We start from the raw sequence: 12,760 nt of genomic DNA, 5'->3' as shown, positions 1-12,760 counted from the left end.
TCACAGAGACCAGTGCATCTCGTCAAAGTCCACGGCATCACCCAGGTTGGCATCTGTCTCCAGTAAGCTCATAATGACTGCCATGGCTGCCTCGTCAGTGCTCAGAGCGCTCAACCCAGGAACCCCCTCAAGATCCAACTGAGAGCTCCCCTCTGGAGGACAGGAACAGAGGCAGAGAAATGAACAAAAAAAAAGTGAGTGGCTTATTTGGGGAAAAAAAAAAATAATAATTGTAAAATAATTTTGTAGTGAAAAAGTCTTGAATGTTCCAAAAGCAGGCTTAATATTCATTATACAAAACTTTTTTTCCAGGAACATCCCAGACATGTTCTTGACAAGCTATTGTATCTTTAGTACAACATGGCCAATGTAACATAATGCTGTAACATCTACCCATCAGATTGTCACCCGCTGTGAAGGCTCCACCCCTTGCTTCCTCCTCTGAGTTTGATTTGCCAGGCATCTCCACATCTGTCGCTTCCCCATTTGGCACCTTTAAGCATGAGAAGTACTGTTGTGTTAGAATACAAGAAACCACCAAACTCGTAAAGTGACTTCTTAACACATAGACACAGTTGTTCGACAGACTCACGTTGTTGCTGGCCTGTGCAAGGGCCAGTGGAGACTTGTCATGCAGTAAACTGAATGGACTTGTATTGCCGCTGGATGGTGAGGAGTTCATCCTTAAGAAAGCAGTACGACATCAGAATACGAAGAACTTTTTTTTAGGGATGTTTAGAACTGCATATTTTCAAAATCAACCAATTGAATGTTTCCAAGAATCTTTTGCACTGCTGCTAACAATATCAAATAATATTTGGAAAAAAAAAAAAAAAAAAAAATTAATTATTGATGATTATTGAAAAGTTAATTATTGATGTTTTTACGAAATAAAATGAATACATACATATACATATATACACACACACACACACACACACACACATACACATATATGTATTTTATTTCGTAAAAACATCAATAATTAACTAGTTGTTTGTTGGATTAGTTTACCAACCTGTCCCAAATTTCCTTAATTTTCATTGCTTGTAATACTTTACTGTAAATTACACACAATTCAATAATAAAAGGAAGCTATGTAATTGGTTTACCTATTATAGTCCATTATCTCATTAGCAATTTGGGTCCCTATGCACCCGGCGTAAATCATTCCTGATGCACTGGAGATCCCTGGGATGATTGGAACTTGTTGGGACTTCTTGGCATCATCTATTAAAATAAAACATACAAAAATTACTACCGGACCCTAAAAGAGTTGGAAATATTTAGAATTAATAATAACAGAAGGCTTGCTAAACACAGGGGAAAAATTATTTGTTTAATATCATTAGCAAGTGGACTCTGCGGCCAACTTGAGTATGTATGCAAATAAAAAAAATCTGACAATGATAAAATATTTTGCATATTTTATCATTTTTAGGGGAATCATGCATAGAAAATTTATGCAGTTCCAGCTAATGCACAAAAAAAGAAAAACAAAACTCAAAAAAAAAAAAACCCTAACCAAAAAAAAAACAACAACAACAACAACAACAACAACAACAACTCACACACACACACACACACACACACACACACACCAAAACCTCAAGCAAACAAAAAACAAACAAACAAAACACAAAAACAAATCAAACCAAAACCAAACAAACAAAACACAGAAAACAAACTAAAAACAAATCAAAGCCCAAACAAAACTAAAAAAAAAATAAAAAAATCAAACCCAAAACAAAAAACAAACTAAAGAAAACAAAAACACCAAAACAAAATCAAACCTCAAACAAAACAGAAAAAAAACCTAAAAACAAAACACCTAAACTAAACAACCCCCATACAAAACAAAAAACAAACAGAAAAAACCCCCAAAACAAATCAAACCTCAAACAAAACAAACAAAAGAATCTAGTACAAACCCCCAAGCAAACAAACAAAACACAGAAAACAAACAAAAACACCAAAAAAATCTAACCCCAAACAAAACAGAAAAAAAACCTAAAAACAAAACACCTAAACTAAACAACCCCCATACAAAACAAAAAACAAACAGAAAAAACCCCCAAAACAAATCAAACCTCAAACAAAACAAACAAAAGAATCTAGTACAAACCCCCAAGCAAACAAACAAAACACAGAAAACAAACAAAAACACCAAAAAAATCTAACCCCAAACAAAACAGAAAAAAAAAACAAAAAAAACAAACAAAAGAATCTAGTACAAACCCCCAAGCAAACAAACAAAACACAGAAAACAAACAAAAACACCAAAAAAAAATCTAACCCCAAACAAAACAGAAAAAAAACCTAAAAACAAAACACCTAAACTAAACAACCCCCATACAAAACAAAAAACAAACAGAAAAAAAACCCAAAACAAATCAAACCTCAAACAAAACAAACAAAAGAATCTAGTACAAACACCCAAGCAAACAAACAAAACACAGAAAACAAACAAAAACACCAAAAAAATCTAACCCCAAACAAAACAGAAAAAAAAACCTAAAAACAAAACACCTAAACTAAACAACCCCCATACAAAACAAAAAACAAACAGAAAAAAACCCCAAAACAAATCAAACCTCAAACAAAACAAAAGAATCTAGTACAAACCCCCAAGCAAACAAACAAAACACAGAAAACAAACAAAAACACCAAAAAAATCTAACCCCAAACAAAACAGAAAAAAAAACCTAAAAACAAAACACCTAAACTAAACAACCCCCATACAAAACAAAAAACAAACAGAAAAAAACCCCAAAACAAATCAAACCTCAAACAAAACAAACAAAAGAATCTAGTACAAACACCCAAGCAAACAAACAAAACACAGAAAACAAACAAAAACACCAAAAAAATCTAACCCCAAACAAAACAGAAAAAAAACCTAAAAACAAAACACCTAAACTAAACAACCCCCATACAAAACAAAAAACAAACAGAAAAAAACCCCAAAACAAATCAAACCTCAAACAAAACAAAAGAATCTAGTACAAACCCCCAAGCAAACAAACAAAACACAGAAAACAAACAAACACCAAAAAAATCTAACCCCAAACAAAACAGAAAAAAAACCTAAAAACAAAACACCTAAACTAAACAACCCCCATACAAAACAAAAAACAAACAGAAAAAACCCCCAAAACAAATCAAACCTCAAACAAAACAAACAAAAGAATCTAGTACAAACACCCAAGCAAACAAACAAAACACAGAAAACAAACAAAAACACCAAAAAAATCTAACCCCAAACAAAACAGAAAAACAAACAAAAGAGCATCAAACCAAATCCCAAACAAAACCAAAAAGACACACACAAAAAACCCAAGCAAACAAAACAAAGAAAGAAAAAAAACAACAACACCAAAACAAACCAAAAACATCAAAACAATTCAAACCCCAAACAAGACAATCCAAAACACAGAAAACAAAACAAAAACACCAAAACTAACCCCAGACACAACAAACCAAACCAAAAAACAAAACAAAAAAAAGAGTGATTCCTCTATTATAAAGGTGACTGGCTTTTTTTACTGGAAGGGTAGACTTAAATTGACAGTTGTCAACAATGAACAAAGTGTTTCTCCTGCTGTCTTTTGCTTTATACATGGCTTCAATATGCAAATTATAGGTACACGCCTAGAAACAAAACATATTTACAACATTCACAGATCTCAGTACTCACCCTCCGAGGCCTTGGAACTGCTAGGCTGCTCGGCTTTATCCCCTGATCCACCTGGATTACTTTTACCGCTGAGTCAGGCGGAAAAAGAGTCGAGAAATAATCTGTTATCTCCTCGATCACAGAATTTGGGTGCGACAGGTTGAATCATGACACTGATATGCAGTTATAGGAAAAACGGCTTGTTAGAAGAACAAGACGAAAACGCTGGTACTTACGATATAACTGTGTTGGTTGACACTATGTACTCTACTTCTTTGGTCCAGGGATTTATAAAACTAAACCACTGACTTTGTAAGGTGACGAAGGAGCCATATTTCGTTTTAAACTTATAGCAGTTTGTCTCAATTTTCTCTTTACTTCGCAGCACTGTGAAAAGAGACAACCAAAATAACATAAAGGAGTGTTGTGCTTTCATTTTTTAAATCCAAAATATAGCCTTGTTTTTGACAGAACACAAAATTGTTTAATTAGAGGATTGGAATGAGTAAACAAAGAGTTTTCAGTTTGACACTCAGAAAAGGTATTAAATGTCACATTTATTTGTATATGCATGTAATCCAATAAAACTCTCTCCGAGGCACTGGCCTCATGTATCTGCCATTGAAAGCTGTTCTAATGTTCTTTAGAAGTAAGACTAATGATTAATGATGGATGATGAGGATTTGGCTACTCGTGTCCTTCTTTGTACAAATGTCTTAGGCAATCTGCCCAGTTTCTTGGAAGCTACTTTCAGGAAAACGTTTAGAGCTCCAGTGCTCCTAATAGTAAGAATCTGGATGCACCGTACCTTTTCGGTGTCTATCTGCCAAATGAGGCAGGTCGTCCAGATGGAAGTATTCATAGCAAGATGTGCCTAGCAGCTCCTGGGGTAAGTAACCCAGAATGGTGGTGGCTCTGCGTGCACAATATAAACAGAAAGCAGTTTTTAAATCACATTTCTCACTATGAAACCTTAAAGGAGAAGCAAGTCTTTTTTTTATTTGAGACTAATCTCAGAGAAAGTGCCACCCAATGTCATCCAAGATGTTCATGTCTTTCTTTCTTTAGTTGAAAAGAAATTAAGATTTTGAGGAAAACATTTCAGGATTTTTCTCTATATAGTGGACTTTAAGGGGGATCAGTGGGTGGAAGGTCCAAAATTGCAGATTCAATGCAGCTTCAAAGGGCTCTACACGATCCCAGCCGAAGAATAAGGGTCTTATCTAGAGTAAAACAACGACGTCGGGTGATTTTGAAGTTGAGGAAAATTAGTTCTTCGCTCTATACTACCCTTTTTAAAACGGAGTACACAGACGAAGAACATCACGTTTGACCTTTCCAGGGTTTCTGCAGATATGAACAAGTGAAATTTAAGACTTTTTAAGACCTTTTTAATACCACCTTATATGAAATTTAAGACCGAACCTGTAATGGGAATAGAAATTATATTACATGCATACATGTAATATTTAATGTGTTTAATGTAAAAAGTAGACACAATTTCATGGCTGTCATAAATTAAATTTATTACTACGATATACAGTGAACCTTTCATATCAGCAGATACTATTCCACACAAAATATCCCCATAAAAGTACCACTAGAAATAGCTGATGTAAAAGAAATTTGATTTACCTTTATAAAGGCCTTTTTTTTTACTTTTGAAATGTATGCATTACCTTTGAAATTTATTTTACGAATTTATCAATAAATTCTAAATGGCTGTTAGCAGTGAGATTACATAATTTACACTGCAAAATTTAAAGTGAGATTAATGTTTTAAATACATTTATTGATTTATAAATATATACATTAGAAATGTTGGGTGTGGAGGCAAACTTTTAAACACACTAAACTACCAGCAGGTGGCGGTAAGACACTTCATGAGCGAGTTATTTCAACTGATTCGATCAAAACGCTGAATCATAGCAAAACGTAGCTAGGAGAATGCTTCTGTTAATGTTGCATATTGTCTAATATGTAAGTAACTACTTGACTAGCTACTTTTTTGTTGAGCTAAAACCAAATGTAACATTTGTAATTGTGAGAATTTTCAGCAAAAAGCTCACTTGGTATATTACTGAACTATATCATGTTATAACTAAACTATACATTTGAAATTTTTACCTCAGTGTGTTTCTTGAGTGCTGTTACGCTCATTTGTTTTAAAGTATGTCACAAATAGACCAGAAATACACTATCCATTATCAATTTCTGTTTACGTTGAATGTATTAAAATATGAATCTTGCCTTTAGATGCTTCACTAGTTGTTTTTGTCACTTCAGTTTTAATCAGGCGGTTTGTTCGGTCGGGCAAGTAAAAAAAATAAACATTTTAAAAGTATTCTGCTACTGCGACTCTGAAGACGCAGTAACTTCCACAGAGGGAGAAAAAAATCTAGTTGTTAGCAACTGGCCTTAGCCAAGCCCTATATTCAGTTTTTTCGAGCTAAGAATCGCTAAACTTGCACTTCCTCACAGCTAAAAAGTTAAATCCATTTTACTTCTGCGGTACAATCCGAGAGAGACTCGCGCCAAAAGCAGAAAGCTGATTGGCTATTGCATGCTGGTCTCATTTGTAGTTTAAATACAGCATATTATATTTGGAATTGTGAAATAAAGAACTACAACACCACGGAAACAACTAAAAGAGAATTTAAATTAGCATTAGAGGTAGCGTTACATGGACATCGGAAAAATAAGACCTGTGTAAAATTATTTAAGACCTAGAACAGCGAATTTAAGACTTTTTAAGGCCTAAAATTTAGATTTTTAAATTTTAGACTTTTTAAGACCCCGCGGAAACCCTGCCTTTCCAACTTGATTATGTAATGCGTGAAGTCGAGCTAGTGCAAGACAAGCATTTGTGGTTAAAAATTAATTAATTTAAGAAAATGGCTGATCGTTTTGCTAGATAACACCATTATTTGTCAGCTAGGATCGTGTAGAGCCCTTTGAAGCTGCATTGAAATTGCAATTTGGAGAAAAATCCCAAATGTTTTACTCTAAAACCTTAATTTCTTTATGACTGAAGAAAAAGACATGAATATGATGGGTGACATGGAGGTGAGTAAATTATCAAGAAATTTTAATTCAGGAGTGAATTAATCCTTTAACAATTGGTAAACAAACAAGCTCTGAACAGAACATTTGATAATTAAATAATTATATTCATTATATCATTATATAATTATATCATTTTGTATATAACTACTTATTAATTCATATTTGACAGATATTTTTTAAATAATTTATATAGACTACTAAAGAAACGCTTTTTAAGTGAATTACTCACCAACAGTATAGTTAGTTAGTTAAAACTTAAAAATAGTTCATCTCACATCAAATTTATCTCACAAATACCTAAAAGTTGTCTCCCCTCAGTAGGTGGGAAACTAAATCCAAGTTTTGAAAAGAAAATGCATGCCGCCCTCTAGTGAGAATGAGGTGTTCATGTACAGTTACTACGGAATGGTACTGAATGAGGGAAAGTTACAGTCAAACCCAAATTTATTCAGACACCTTCAACATTTCTCACATTATCACAGTTTATTCGCTATAGTTTAGAAAATGATAATAAAATATGACAAGAACTTAAGAGTTAAACTGCGTCAGAACAAATTCATCTTTCAGACTGTTACTATAACAATATTTACACAACTATCAGTGTTAAGGGAAGTTACTTTTAAAAGTAATGCATTACAATATTGAGTTACTCCCTAAAAAATTAACTAATTACGTTGGCCTTTTCACACCAAAAGCCTCAGGCTTAGAGAAAAGTAAATTCACGTCTGTACAGTAGACCGCAGAAGAAAAAACGTCAACTCTTTAGCAGTAAAAAAAAAAAAAGGAAAGCAAATGTTAGATTATCTTGAGTAATTTTTGCTTATTAGTATAGATAAATCTGCAGCAAAGACATTGGATAATAAAATGGGATTAAATACATAAAGGATATTTGTATTATTTAACATATTTAATTGTTGCAGGTTTGAGGAATTTTGAGGAATACTGTATCAGTTTTTTTTTTAGTGAGTGAGATTAATGCATGTTCACATTTATTCTAGAACTAAAGTAACATCTTACTCACGATTTCTCTTAACATGGGGACAGCAGAGCTTTTAATCAATAAATGGGGGGAAAAAATTATTTGAAAAAGTAACTCCAATATTTTCTTGCCAATTAAAAAATAATGCGTTACTTTACTAGTTACTTGGAAAAAGTAATATTATCACGTAACTTGCATTACTTGTAATGCGTTACCCCCAACACTGACAACTATCAATACTTTTTAGCAAGCAATGCTTAATTTTGTTCAGTCTATGGTGGAAAAAGGTCACATTTGCAAGTAAAGAAAATTTTTTTGAAGTTCAAAGTGGGGGGGCACCATAGAAGTCCATTATATGGAGAGAAACCCTGAAACGTTTTCCTCAAAAAACAATTTCTTTACGCCTGAGGAAAGAAAGACATGAACATCTTGAATAACAAGGGGGTGAGTACATTATCTGTAAATTTTTGTTCTAAAAGTGAACTACTCCTTTAAGCAAAACTATTTTTGGTTCCAAATTTTTATAAAATTTACTGGTAGTCCACTGTATGAAGAATTTTGGGTATAATATGTCAGTTTACTTTAGCTTGCTATCCTCACTTACATTAACTATAGTGTTCTACACCCACTAGTAAAACAATATCAAAAATTATATCTGATGTTCAAAAACTTTTGGTTTGACTGTATGTGGTAATAATTACAAACTGTGGAGCTTGTTTGCACAAATGATTATGATTATGCATGCAAACAATTCACATTAAGTCATCCCCAAAATGAGAGTCAACTTACCGTTGATCCACAAAGGTGAATTTGCCATCCATGGCGTAGCGGGTGACAAATTCGGTGGGCTTGACCTTGATCTCTCCGTTGGCCTGCGGGAGGGTGTGGGGGTGCACACGACCCACTGCTACCAGGCAGCTGAAGTGGGAGCTCTCTTTATCCGACTCGGCCTCCCCCTCCGTGCCCAGCTGGCGCGTGGGCCAGGTGCGCATGTAGCCCGTGCAGTGAACGGTGCAGTACCGCTGTGACTCTGTCGGGGCAGTTAATCAAAACAGAGTCAATTTACAGGTGAGCTGTGAGCAAAATGTTCCACCATATGTTGTTATAGAGGAACACAAAGGTGCACGTTTCATTCCCTTTTTGATTTGCTTGATTTAATCTAAAACGTGCAGAGACAAACAATTGATTATTTTTTGCATTGTGCCAAAAGCTTAAATATAAGCTTTTGCTCAACATGTCGAACATATTGCCATTTTGAAAAAACTAGCTTATAGTGCATGTTCAAGGCATAAAAATAAATGCATAATAATGCATGGCTTGCCTGAACAACTCGTCAACTAACTGCTCTGGGCAGTTTGGAAAAGGCCATGCTCACCAAGGACAGAAACATCAATGCTATCCAAGTCCAGACAGCACAGCACAACACTTTCCAAAGTGGAGTTTGTAGGAATACAGCTGTCAGAATAAAATCCCACAAGCTGTGCTCACACCACTGCATGTGGCGAGAAAAAAAGAAGAAGAGATGACGTGTGTAATGGAGTAAATATGCAGACCACGTCATGAAAACGTCACATATGACATCTTGGACCTTTAGTTCGCAGCAGGACTAACGAGACATAGCCGGTCTGAAGCCAAGGAAATAAAAACTTTATTTAATTTCAATTTGTTTGTTTTTTTTCTACTGAGCAATCATAAGATTTTAGTAATGGGTTTCATCACAGCGGGTTTGACTGCATAACCACAAGTCACTTCTGATTCACTTAATGTCATCTTTGGAATTTGGAAAAAACCCATCTTTAACAATTTAATTGTAAAACTGGATGAGCTCCTGATATCCTAAATGTAATGCTACTGACCTTTCTTTTTTGAGGCCCCAGCCTGGAAGCCCTTCTCCTCTTTGATTGTAACTTTGTTGTACTTCATTCGGCAGAAGAACGAGCGCCGGGCTCCAGAGCAAAGCCGAGCCGCTCCGACGGGGAGCTCGGCCTGCACCTGTAATCCCGCTGCACATAAACACACGAAAGAGTCAGAGTGGTTGAAGGAATTCCCAAAAACGCATATTTTCTTATTTACTCAACCAAATTTATACCAGCTTTAGGAAAACTTCAAATACAGCACATGAGTCATATGGACTACTTTTATTGTGCTTTACGCCAGGAAAGAGGTTTGAAACATGTGGGGTAAATAATCAACTGCGAATGAATAATGGGAAAGGGAAAAAAAAAAAAAAAAAAAGTCTTGGGTTGGTAAGACTATTGTTAAGAAATTAATACTTGTATTAAAATTAAACAAGGACACATTAAATTGATCAATTGTGATAGGATACATGCTGTTCTTTTGAACATTCTATTAATCAAAAATGTATCATGGTTTAAAGAAATATTAAGTAGAAACAGTTTTCAACATTGTTAATAATAACATGTTATTTGAACACCAAATCAGCATATTAGAATGATTAGAATCCGTGACTGAAGACGTTTCAGTAATTGCTGCTGAAAATTCATTGCTTCCATCACAGAAATGAATTGTATTTTAAAATACATTAAAATGCAAATCAGTCTATTGTAATTGTAATAATACTATAGGAATATTACTGTTTTTACTGTATTTTTAAATCAAATAAATGCAGCCTTGGTGATCGTAAGAGACTTCCCAAAATGAGACCCACCCAAAAATGACAATTCTGTCATTAATTACTCACCTTCATGTCGTTCCAAAGCCGAAAGACCTTTGTTCATCTTCATAATTCAAGTAAAGGAAGAAGTTCACTTCCAGAACAAAAATGTACAGATAATTTACTCACTTCCTTGTCATCCAAGATGTTCATGTCTTTCTTTCTTCAGTTGTAAAGAAACTGTTTGAGGAAAACATTTCAGGATTTCTCTCCATATAGTGGACTTCTATGGTGCCCCCCAGTTTGAACTTCCAAAATGCAGTTTAAAAGCAGCTTCAAAGGGCAATTTATATACTTTTTAACCTCAAATCCCGGTCTTGTCTAGCTCTGCGTGTACTCCAGTTCAAGACAGTTAGGGTATGTCGAAAAACTCCCATCTCATTTTCTCCTCCAACTTCAAAATCATCCTACATGGCTGCAAAAGTACCGACCCAGTGTTTACAAAGACCGTGCAAAGATCAAACGCCCTTTACAAAAAAAGGTGATGTAGGGCGATTTTGAAGTTGGAGCAGAAAATGTTTGACATACAATAATTCGCATGAACAGGAATACACACAGAACACACAATGCTAGACAAGACAAGTATTTTATGGTTAAAAAGTATATAAATTGTAATTCTTTTTAGAAAATAACCAATTGTTTGGCTAGATAAGACATTTCTTCCTTGGGTGGGATCGTTTAGAGCCCTTTGAAGCTGTATTTAAACTGCATTTTGTTAGTTCAAACTGGGGGGCATCATATAAGTCCACTATATGGAGAGAAATCCTGTAATGTTTTCCTCAAAAAACTATTTCTTTACGACTGAAGAAAGACATGAACATCTAGGATGACAAGAGGGTGAATAAATTATCTGTCAATTTTTGTTCTGAAATTGAACTTGTCCTTTAAGATATTTCCATGAAATCAGTTTTCTTACTTTCCCTAAACAGCAACGGAACGTAACTATTTTTGTTTGTCTTTGCACACAAGAAAAAAAAACCTCTTGGAAAATTCATGGATTTAATCAAAAATATCTTCATTTGTGTTCCGAAGATGAACGAAAGTCACGAGGGTGAGTAATTAATGACAGAATTTTCATTTTTGGGTCAACTATCCCTTAAAGCAGACAGAGTACAAAGCATGCAACAGACATAAAACTGTATAAGCATTTAAGAAAAGCATTCAGGAAACACACACACAAAGTTAACACAGAGAACACCGTTTATTATGGCCTAAGTATGTTTACTTTTGGCGTCGATGAGGCGCTCCCGCGGGTAGAGTTCAGAGGCAGACAGCTGTTCCTTCACTTTACCAATGTCCTTTGGATGAACATAATCAAACAGGCTCTGTCCAATTAACTCCGTCTGGGGAGAAAAACATTCAAATGAGCCATGATTTAGCTAATACGTTTTGCCAACAAGTCATAAACCTAATCGTTTATCACCAGGTAAACAAATGCTGTTTTTAAAACAGCCCTTAAAATACAAAATCAGCAAAATGTTTAGACATACAAGACAGATTAACGTTTCTTGTGATCTCATAAAACCTAGTATTATAAATATTATGCTTAAATGCTTGACATTAGTTTTGTAGACATGTTTCCAAACAGCTGAAACCTGAAAGATGCAAAAACGTCTACAATATATATATAGACCGGAAATGACACAAGCTTCCCCCAAAAGATAATAAGACAATGTACACAAGGCATCATTGTGGAAAAAAAATATTTCTCAGCTTTTATTTACATTTGAACAAAAAGTGGAATGTCCAAAATTATTCATACCCTTTGCAAACTGTCACAGTCTAGGGAAAATCCAAAGTTTTATACCATTCCAAATAGTCCAAGCTGTTCTAAGCATCCTAATTACCCTGATTCATTGGGAACAGCTGATTTAATCTACTCAACAGGTGAAAAACAGAAGCTCTCTGCTGTTGGTTTGTGGACAGTCATGGCTAAGACAAAGGAGCTCACTGAGGACCTGCGGCTGCGCATTGTGGCTGCTCACAAGTCAAGAAAGGGCTATAAGACCATATCTAAATGTTTTGAAGTTCCAGTGACTACAGTGCAAAGTATTATTAATAAATACAAGAGGTTCCGCGCTGTAAAAAATCTCAGAGGACGTGGTCAGAAACCAAAAGTGACACCTGTGCTGGCCAGGGGGATAGAGATAGAGGTAAAAAAAGAATCAACACCAAGGCCATCCTGATGAATCCGGGCTCTGCTGGTGGCAACATCTCAAGGCAGACAGTCCAACAGACATTGCACACCGCTGGGTTCCATGGACACAGAACAAGGAGGACACCACTTCTCCAGATTAGGCACACAAAAGCCCACTTGGCCTTTGCAAATGCTCATCTGGACAAAGAAGACAACTTCTGGTCTTCT

The 12,760-nt window shown here is 35.1% G+C and overlaps 1 protein-coding gene across 1 annotated transcript in view; it reads right to left on the bottom strand.

The window, feature by feature from the left end:
• Positions 1-12,760, bottom strand: part of bmal2 (basic helix-loop-helix ARNT like 2) — a 34,395-nt gene continuing 21,635 nt past the window's right edge. Inside the window, exons 8-17 of the mRNA XM_073850189.1 lie at positions 11,621-11,738; positions 9,578-9,724; positions 8,511-8,751; positions 4,485-4,591; positions 3,913-4,063; positions 3,698-3,765; positions 1,113-1,230; positions 593-683; positions 394-493; positions 1-152 (exon numbers count right to left, since the gene is read on the bottom strand). Of these exons, the coding sequence (XP_073706290.1) occupies positions 1-152; positions 394-493; positions 593-683; positions 1,113-1,230; positions 3,698-3,765; positions 3,913-4,063; positions 4,485-4,591; positions 8,511-8,751; positions 9,578-9,724; positions 11,621-11,738 (1,293 nt within the window). The remainder of the gene's footprint in view (positions 153-393; positions 494-592; positions 684-1,112; positions 1,231-3,697; positions 3,766-3,912; positions 4,064-4,484; positions 4,592-8,510; positions 8,752-9,577; positions 9,725-11,620; positions 11,739-12,760) is intronic.

This window comes from Garra rufa, chromosome 11 (assembly GCF_049309525.1).
Source record: "Garra rufa chromosome 11, GarRuf1.0, whole genome shotgun sequence".
NCBI classification, from domain to species: Eukaryota; Metazoa; Chordata; class Actinopteri; order Cypriniformes; family Cyprinidae; genus Garra; species Garra rufa.
Note: the sequence above shows the minus strand (reverse complement) of the source record. Positions and strands in the feature narration are given on the sequence as shown.